General features: G+C 40.0%; 1 protein-coding gene across 1 annotated transcript; it reads left to right on the top strand.

The window, feature by feature from the left end:
- Positions 1-204: 204 nt before the first annotated feature.
- On the top strand, positions 205-9602 carry HSPD1 (heat shock 60kDa protein 1 (chaperonin)). Its single transcript, XM_009890160.1, has 11 exons — positions 205-380; positions 3177-3429; positions 3977-4059; positions 4787-4882; positions 5200-5293; positions 5707-5875; positions 6217-6316; positions 7248-7493; positions 7832-8006; positions 8488-8666; positions 8759-9602. The coding sequence occupies exons 1-11, from the start codon at positions 207-209 to the stop codon at positions 8909-8911; spliced, it is 1722 nt and encodes a 573-aa protein (XP_009888462.1). The 5' UTR covers positions 205-206; the 3' UTR covers positions 8912-9602.
- Positions 9603-9910: the final 308 nt, after the last annotated feature.

The following is a 9910-nucleotide window of genomic DNA, read 5'->3' as shown; positions in this document are numbered from 1 at the left end:
TGGGCTCGCCAGCCCCGTTACTTGCAGTTGCTTGTGTGACTCCATTTCAACCAGGCAAAAAACTAAAAGTTCATGGTCACTTGCTTTACTTCCTGAATCCTTTTTCCCCTGGTTTTTTCCTCTTTTTTTTTTTTTTTCCCCTAGGAGTAGCTGCGCAAAAGCATAACGCTTATTTTTTTCTCTGGATCTGTTTTAATCTTTTAGACATGCTCCGTTTATCTACAGTACTCCGTCAGATAAGGCCAGTGTCCAGAGCACTCGCCCCCCATCTAACACGAGCCTATGCAAAAGATGTGAAGTTTGGAGCAGATGCTAGAGCTCTTATGCTTCAAGGAGTAGATCTTCTAGCCGATGCTGTAGCTGTCACCATGGGGCCAAAGGTAATGGAAATTTTTGCGTTTATTTTATGTTACCACTTTGATCTGATTGAAAACACCGTAGTAGAAAATAGTTGTTCGTTTTCCCTTGGTAGAGCTGTGTGATTGTTGTCTGCAGATCTGTAACACAAAGATGTAGGGCTATGGACAGACAAGCAGCCATCTTCTCATTTTTGTCACCTGAACCATGACGAGAGCGTATGTGCTTTTCATAGTAACAAAGTAAAATGAATTGGATCATGTGAAAGGTGCAGCATATTTGTTCAAACAATTTGAAGGTTAAAGGGATGTGCAAATAGGTTGCAATGGCTCAGTCGATGGCATGTAACATTGCAATAGAGAATTTAACTATATAATGAGGTGGGTTAATTGGCATGTGAAATTTTTAAATTTTTTTTTTTTTTTTTTTTTACAAATTATGGTCTTGTATCATTTTACTTTTTAGTATTATCAAAGTGAAAGAGACATTGAAAATGTAATGTTGAGTTTTCAGTTGGCTGGTAAATGTTACCAGCTTAAGCGAAACTTGCTGGCAGTAGCATTCATTTGTGCTGCTTATAGAACAGAATATAGCGCATGGCTCCCTGCAAGTTCTAGGTCTTTTGGAAAAGTAGCTACTGTGTTCTGCATAGTCATGCAACATGCAGTAAGGCTTGAAATGAGACTCCTTTTTAAGGAAGAGACACTCATTTTCTTTGGGGTCATAGGAATGCCTGTTCCATATGATAACAGCATATGTGTAGTAGTTCTTCTTAAGGTTGCTTGGCCTCTGTAAAATTAATTCACGTATTTCTTGCTCATTTTTTGTGCTGTATTCAAAGGCAAAAATGCCATAAGCTGAGCAGATGAAGGTTAAGGAACAGTGATGTCAGCAAACTGTGGCTGTTTTCCATAAAGGAACAAAGTTTAAGTGTAGTCAGTTAATTTAACTCTTGTTTTTTTTGGATCAGGCCTATTTTGTGAATGCCTAAGCATAGTTCTAGTGCAGTGGTTAAAGGGCAGTGCCTGATGCAACTTACTGTAACCTGGTGGGGGTTTTGTTAAGTATTCTCACTTTTTATCTGCTATTCTCCGTGTATTAGTAGAGATTTAGGGATTGGACTGTAATGCTTGATTCTGCTTCCAGCATTTTAAAGAAATATTGGTCTGGTGAGGAAATTTCCCTTTGGCGTTTTTCTATATTTAAAGAAACGTGGTTTGTAGTCTCATGCAATCTATTGCTGCCAACATGTTAGTTTCTTTGTCAGAGCTAGTTTATGCAAATGCTCGGATTCTTGACATGCAGGATCATTCACTGTATTTACTGGTGGTGTTCCTTTTTTTCAGAAACACAGATAAAAAGTTTTTGTCGAGTGTAAATCCTTTAATGTGAAAGAGACCTTGTTAGAATAGAGAATAAAATTAAGCAAAACATGGAGAGACTAGATGAAGAACTTACCAGTAGCAGGATCCTCCAGAGAGAGTTTTCTTACTCTTGAACCACTTTTAGATGTAGGAGAAGTGCAGGTCAAATGAAATAGCAGTAGGAAGTCAGATTATGCATTACTTTGGTATAATTGTTTTATAGCACAGAGTTAGAATTACGTAAACTACTTCACAAGTACAACATTAGTAACTGAAGCTTAATGTTTCTTTTGCAGCTTCTAGGGCTAGTTGTACTTCAGGAGCAGTATAGCCTCATGCATGGCAGGAATCCCAAGTTAGTTAAATCGTTGAGGCAAATGCGAGTGGGCTCTGTGCAAGCGAGGAACACAGTGCAGCATGGAGGTAGCATGCTGTATGGGTGTCCTTAGCTGGCTTGCTTGGCACGTGATCCAAACTCTGCTTGGAGCTGGAGCTGCACTGGCGCGTGATCAGCTACAGCAGTGTCTCAGGAGCCAGCACGGTCAGCCCTGAGCTAGACCTGACAGGCCAGGTGAGGGGGCTTGTACAGGGTCAGTCAGGGGAGACAGTGATGAGGTGGAGCAAAAGAGTTTCAGGGCAGCAGCAGACCAGAGGTGGCTCCTTGCATTTCTGCTGCCTCCAGCTCTCACTGGAGCATGATTGATTGGCGCAGCTATTCAGGCTATTGAATTCATCTGGGAACAAGCAATCCTCTTGTGCAGGTGCATCTGCCCTGTGTTCCCTGTATGGGCCATAGTTTCCATATTAACTGTGTCTGTGTATGTTGCACAGGGTAGCCCAGCTTTTTAGTTGAACACAAGTGCAGGCTGAGAGAATAACAGCTTGTTAACTTCCAGTGTTTGGGAAACTACTGCGACACATTAACAAAAATTTGTTAAGTATTCTCAGTTCTCTTTGCTAATCACTAATAAGGTTTTCAAGTCTCTGCTTCCCCCCCGGAACGTGCAACAAATTGGGCTTTGTGTTACTGCTTTTAAATCGCATAGAGTTTTTATTGTGATTTGGTGGAAATTTTGCTAATTTAATTCATTATGTTGCTGTATTTTAATTTTAGTGGAAAATATCAGTGTTGGAGGGAATCTTTTTGACTATTTTTCTCTGTAAGGTCAGTTTTATTTTAGTTGCAGGCTTCTGAGTCTGTGGTATTAAGCATTATGGCTGGAGAATGAAGCCTCATTCTGTGGATGTATAAAACCTTTGAGCTGTTTTGCCAGTTTTGCAGAGCCATCTGTAATGTGCGTGCTTGAAAAAAGTCGCAGCTGAAAGCTCTGGTCAAGGGGACATTTCTGTTTGGCTGTGGCTGTTCAAAAGGATTTTAATCTTCAGTTGAACTCTTAGAGTAATGTTCTGTGGATTATGTGGCTTTGATTTAATGTTTGTTCTTTGTCACCTTAGGGAAGAACAGTTATTATTGAACAAAGCTGGGGCAGTCCCAAAGTGACAAAAGACGGTGTGACAGTAGCAAAGGCAATTGACTTAAAAGACAAATACAAAAATATTGGAGCCAGGTTAGTTCAAGATGTTGCCAACAATACAAATGAAGAAGCAGGAGATGGTACCACAACTGCAACGGTACTGGCACGTGCTATTGCCAAGGAAGGCTTTGAGAAGATCAGCAAAGGCGCTAATCCAGTAGAAATCAGGAGGGGTAATTTTTTTTTCTTCTTGTTGTTGTTTTTAGTGTTTAATCACTGTCTTTTTACCTTTGATATCCCAAATTTGACTGGCTTCCTGAATCAGTTGCCTTCTTTTTGAAGAGCTTTATGTGAAGAGCAATACGTAGAGAAGCCACTTGTTTCTGTTACATTACTTAGTCTGAACAATTTTGCATGTTTCTAATTATTTTACTATTTTATATGCAGTTAACTTGTTTAATTTGTCATAGTTAAAGTACATTTAAAGCTATTTCGGCATTTAATTTATTTCTGATACGTATATAAATTTACTAGCGCCAGGTAAATAAATTTGCTGTAAATCTTGATGGTGATAGCAAATATATCACACCAATTCCAAAAAATGGTCACTAGGTATACAAATGACAATGTGGAACTGGAACTGCCAGTCACTTGTTTTTGAACATGCAAACTTAATGCATTTTTGCAATGTGGACTTTGGTTTGAAACTTATCCTGGTGTGTGTGTGTGTGTTTCTTCTGCCTTGTTTTGTTCACTCGCAAATACTCTGTTCATCTTTAGGGGTGATGCTTGCAGTTGATGCTATCATAGCTGAACTGAAGAAGCTGTCTAAACCTGTTACAACTCCAGAAGAAATTGCACAGGTAAAAAAAAAAGAAAAAAAAAATTTAAACCAAGTTTACATAGCTATTCTTCAGAAAAAGTTTTGCAAAGTCAGGTTAAAGGAGTTAGGTTGTACATATATGACACTTGAGTATTTTTCTTTATATGTCAGTAATCAGATTATGTTTTATTGAACGATCTTCATGATAGCATTTTCATTTTCTTGAATTATCTAAAATTCCCACTATTCTGCCTTCAACTACACTGCTAGAAGTTAGTTCAGAAGTAGGTAGTTTTTCTCATCTTCAAGTTTCATTCCAAAATGTGGTCTTAAAACATAAATGTGTGTACTTAAGAAGAATTGACGAGAGCAAAGATGTATTTGTGGGTGGGAGGTGATGGTGGATTTCTGGGGGTGTGGCAGATTTGCTGTGGGAGGATCAGGTTGAGGTGGGTGCCCAGCCTGCTCTTGGGCACCAGGTGTGCTGGCCTTCGTGGCGTGTTTCTCCCCATGGCTGTGGATTCAGATGGCCTGCATGTGCTGCCGGAGCCCAGTGTATGGGATCTGTCTGGCCCTGTGCTTGAACTTCCCAAGAGCCATTAGCCCTTCTAACGGAGTTCTGGGGTCCTGGTGTAGGTGTGCTAAATCAGCTGCCCTGTCTTGTCAGGAAATGTGAGAATTAAAAAGTTGGTTATTGTGATTTTCCTCATGGTAAGGAAACAAATAAATTGTGTTGAGAAATGAGATTAAATGGCTTACTGTTTCAGGTTGCCACGATATCAGCAAATGGAGATCAGGAAATTGGCAATATAATCTCTGATGCAATGAAAAAAGTTGGCCGAAAGGGTGTAATCACTGTCAAGGTAAGAACTGACCAACATGCAGACCAAGTGCAAAGCGACTGTCTCTTCTGGTTAGGGCTGGCTTTTGTGGCATGTGATGTAGCTGCTGCTGCTCAGATATGGTATCTCACCATAATTCCTCTCTGTGCAGCTCCTTTAGATCAGGGTTTGATCGCTGTTCTCTTCTATAATCCTTTTGTTTTGAAGGGGGAAGTATATAAAACTGATGTGTGATGTGGAGCCTTTTATTCTGTTGTGTATAGTATGCTAAAAAATACACTTGTGCTTTTGGTAGTAAACAAGGGGTCTTTAATGTGAACTTTCTTGCATCTAAACAGGATGGAAAAACTCTAAACGATGAATTGGAAATCATTGAGGGTATGAAATTTGACAGAGGGTACATCTCTCCATATTTTATTAATACAACCAAAGGTGAGTTAACAATAACACATGTCAAATAACTTACAGTGGCCCTTGTAAGTCAGAAATAATGGTACCTGATATAAAGACTTCACAATGTGTTATACTGTGTATCATGGCAATAGGACAGGGGAGTCCTTCCCCATCAGAAACTTTTAACTCTTGGTAAAAACTTGTCTGTGGGGTTGGTTTTTTTTAATTCTCTGCTGAGTGTGGGCAGTGTCCATGTTAACATCAAGCTGGTCCTGCAATATTTCAGGGCAATGTAGAATTCAAAGTGGAGCCTTGGAGAAAACAATTTGTTTCTTTTTTCTAATGCCATTGAAAAGTGCAACAGTTGCTCCAAAGGAACTCCTTAAGTTTAAGAGAATGCTTGATATGTTGTTATAATTGGATTGTTCAGATAATGCATGTTGTTTCTGCAGGGCAGAAATGTGAATTCCAGGATGCTTATGTTTTAATCAGTGAAAAGAAAATTTCTAGTGTACAGTCCATAGTCCCAGCTCTTGAAATTGCCAATAGTCACCGCAAACCTTTGGTCATTATTGCTGAAGATGTTGATGGAGAAGCTCTCAGCACTCTAGTCTTGAACAGGTGAGGCTTAAAATCCATACTTTTAGACAAATACTGCTTTTATTGTGTGTTTTCATCCTTTTAAAGGAATACACCCAAAAGCATGTATTTGCCACAGTGAAGTACTGTTGTCTCTGTTCTCTTGTCAGTGCCAAGGAAACAGCAACTTTTGTATGTCGCCATACTGTGCATCAGTTTGGACAGAATTTTGGTTGTTTCCTCACTATCTTTGAGTAAAACCAGCTCGGTTCATGAAGGTCTCATGTTTCCTTGATAGTTAGGGCTGTACTGAAATAACTGTTTTCAGTAGACTCATTCTGTGAACATATGTGGAATGTTGCTTTCTGAATTCTTCTCTTCAGGCTGAAAGTTGGTCTTCAGGTTGTTGCTGTAAAAGCACCAGGTTTTGGTGACAACAGGAAAAACCAGCTTAAGGATATGGCGATTGCTACTGGTGGTGCTGTAAGTAATGATGTTTTAATTGGCTCTTTGCTCTAAGAAATATTAATGGTATTTAAGGAGGAGAAGAATTTATTTTTTTAGGTCCGTGGCTTGTATTTGCTATGTTGCAGGGTGTGTCCTGTTCTTTCAGAAATTGAACAGTAACACTAATGTTTGAATCTTCATTTTTTTTAAAAAATGTGCATATTGCTGTGTAATACAGCCCTGACCAACCATGAGTAATATGCCCTTTTAACTGACTGCAGTTACATACAATTTCCTTGCAGCATTTAGGTCCTTAAGGGGAAGGAGGAGAAACATCAAGGAAATTTCTTTGAAATAGCAAAGCTTTCTTGTGGCCTTACAAAACTGATTGTCTCGCAATTGCTCAGACTTGAGTATGGCAAATATAATTCTTTCAAATGTCTGGAATAGACTGGTAATTTTCTTATATACTCAATTTATCAAATAGTCGATGTGCCAGTTAGTGTCCCTTTATACTGCTTTTTTTAATACATACTTCAAAATCATAGCGTGGTACTGGGATCCGAAGGTGGTTATTGAAATAAAACTTAATGTTTAAACTAACTGGAGCACAAAGTAACAAACCAGCAAATTCTATTCTAAAGTGACTTTAGTGCCAATATTCATAACTTCTTGAAACACAAGAGCTCTGTAACACAACTCTGCTTTCCAGGCGCTTTGAATCACTGGGTTACATTAGTCAGTTGAGTGAGAAGTTGGCAGCTCCCTACTCCATGAGGGCCAGTTTGGGAGGTACCTGTGTGCCTGGACTCTTGTTAGAAGGGAAGAGTTGTATTCAACTTTGCTTCAGTAGTGTGATTATGTAGCACTGTTAGCCTGCTGTATGTGTCTGTGTGCCTATAAGTAAAAAAAAAACCAAACATATAGAGAACCTGTGAATTCCAGTGTTTCACATAATTTGTTTCAGGTGTTCGGAGAAGAGGGTTTGAGCCTAAATGTGGAAGATATTCAGCCTCATGATTTTGGTAAAGTTGGAGAGGTCATTGTGACAAAAGATGACACCATGCTTCTAAAGGGGAAGGGTGAAAAGGCTCAGATTGAAAAACGTATTCAAGAAATTATTGAACAGCTAGAAGTTACCACGAGTGACTATGAAAAAGAGAAGCTGAATGAGCGATTGGCCAAACTCTCTGATGGAGTAGCAGTATTGAAGGTGAGAAGTTAAACTTCTTAGGAAAGGGATGGTATCAGTCCTTCACTGGTTGTCTCAATCTTAGCAGTTGATTTGGGAAAGGCATTTGGCTTCTCACAGTGCTACACCTTGGTATTAAGAACTTGATGAAATAATCAACTAAAACGGTGTGTTTAGGCTTGAGTGTTGCGGTGCAAAAGAACGCTGCTGGTACAGGAGAGCATGGCTTTGCTTTCTGGCACTTCTCAGTTAATGACTCAAGTTGGCTATTGAATTTTGTGGCAGCAGTTCCTTAGCCAGCCGTGCTGTCCCACCCGGGCTCCTTGTGCGGACCTTTACGTGTGGCTTGCTTCTTGTAGGTTGGTGGCACAAGTGATGTTGAAGTGAATGAGAAGAAGGACAGAGTTACTGACGCCCTGAACGCAACCCGTGCTGCTGTAGAGGAAGGCATCGTCCCAGGTGGCGGCTGTGCGTTGCTTCGCTGCATTCCAGCATTAGATGCCTTAGCTCCAGCCAATGAAGATCAGAAAATTGGTAAGTAAATTACTTGAACGTGGAAGTGTTAAGAATAGACTTTCTTCTGTCCTGAGGCTTTATAAGATTAACTAACTACAGATAAAGCAGCAGTGCCCCCTGCAAAGAACTGCAAACTAGTAAAGGAGAATCGAGTTGACTGTTGCAGCTGTGCCCGACAGACATAAAATCTAAGAATGCGTAAGAGATTGTGTGGCAAATCAAACAGAAAAAGGCTTTGTGCCATGTTACAGTAATAATGCTCCTTACCAACCTTTTGCGGAAGTAAAACTTAAAATGTGTGTGACTATCCTGCAATGATTTCATTTGTTGACAAATGTCAAGTAGCAGAGAACTCTTCTCCCTGGAACTGATAAAAATGGTTTATGCTCTTGCTCAGAGGGTTCTCTCTTTTTGTATTGATATCCAGCACGTAAGTGTGTGCCTTGGCAATAGGAGCAGTGTATGCAATATGTAATTCTAAACATCCTTTTTCTAATAGGCATTGAAATAATAAAGAGAACACTGAAAATCCCAGCAATGACTATTGCAAAGAATGCAGGCGTTGAAGGATCATTAATAGTTGAAAAAATCCTGCAGAGTCCATCAGAAGTTGGCTATGATGCAATGCTTGGGGACTTTGTAAATATGGTAGAAAAAGGAATCATAGACCCAACGAAGGTAAGCTAAAATAGTCTCTAATTCTCAGCTTTCCTTCTTCCTGGCTCACGTGATAGTCAGCAGGTATTAAGTTATTTCTTCCCTATTTTTAGGTTGTGAGGACTGCTCTGATGGACGCTGCAGGTGTTGCCTCTCTCTTATCAACAGCAGAAGCAGTGGTGACTGAAATTCCCAAAGAAGAAAAGGAGCCAGCAATGGGAGGGATGGGCGGGATGGGCGGAGGCATGGGAGGCGGCATGTTCTAATTCCTGGGACAGGGAAGCATCATGAGCTGTGCTGTTGAAGACTGACAGTTCTGACTTTCAAAACCTCAGCTGTCAGTGCAGGAGGGTGGATAGTGACTGAAGTGAGGCCTGGTGTTTAAAAGAATCACTGTAACCATCAGTTACTGGATTTCATTTAACACGTGTAATTGTTTACAGTCATTGTCCATGCCTACAGATAATTTATTTTGTATTTTTTGAATAAAGACATTTGTACATTCCTGATAACTGGGTGCAAGATCCATCTACCAAGGTCCTGATTTAAACTTAAGGCACTTGATATTCTGTTTCAGAATTTCCCGGTGCTTGCCAGTACTAGGAAGAACATGGAAGCCACTGTGCGTGAGACTTAAAATTGTGTACAAAGCAGGCAAATAGACAGTTATGTGACCTTTATGTAATAAAACAAACTGCTCAAAAGTTATGAAATGTATCACCTTATTCATGTGCACACAAAGCCATAGTCATGGGAGAACCCTGACAGCCTCCTACTTTTAAGATTTACTAGAAATCTTGATATTTAGCGCTTGGAAATGACAGGGCATGCCCCTCCAGGAAACATTCCTTTGTCTAGAATGTTTCTCAGAAATAAAAGTGACTTTAATTTTGGTAAGAAATACCTAAGCTGAACTGACAGTACAGTTCTTTGAAATATTAAACAATGCTATGAAAATAAGGCACGTGCATGGACTTTATTTTGCCCTGTCTGTACTGCTTGTTTCATGTGTCACAACAGGCCCGGTGCATCTTTCACAGTGCTGTGGGAGGGAAGGTGCCCTGCGGGTGCAAAACGGGTAAGTCGTCTTTGTTGAGAAAGGGTTGTGGTTTTTTTAAATATTTCTCATGCTCAGGTGTAGTATGTGGTTACCTCTCTGCCTTGAGACCTCCAGTCTCCCAGCTTTCTGGTAATGGGCTCCAGGATTTAGTTTGAATTATTTTGCACTAGGTGCTGCTTTGCCATTAAAAGGACAGCTTTGCTAC

Source organism: Charadrius vociferus, unplaced genomic scaffold (genome assembly GCF_000708025.1).
Source record: "Charadrius vociferus isolate BGI_N301 unplaced genomic scaffold, ASM70802v2 scaffold147, whole genome shotgun sequence".
Classification (NCBI taxonomy): Eukaryota; Metazoa; Chordata; class Aves; order Charadriiformes; family Charadriidae; genus Charadrius; species Charadrius vociferus.
The sequence above is the reverse complement of the archived record's forward strand: the minus strand, read 5'-3'. Positions and strand labels throughout refer to the sequence as shown.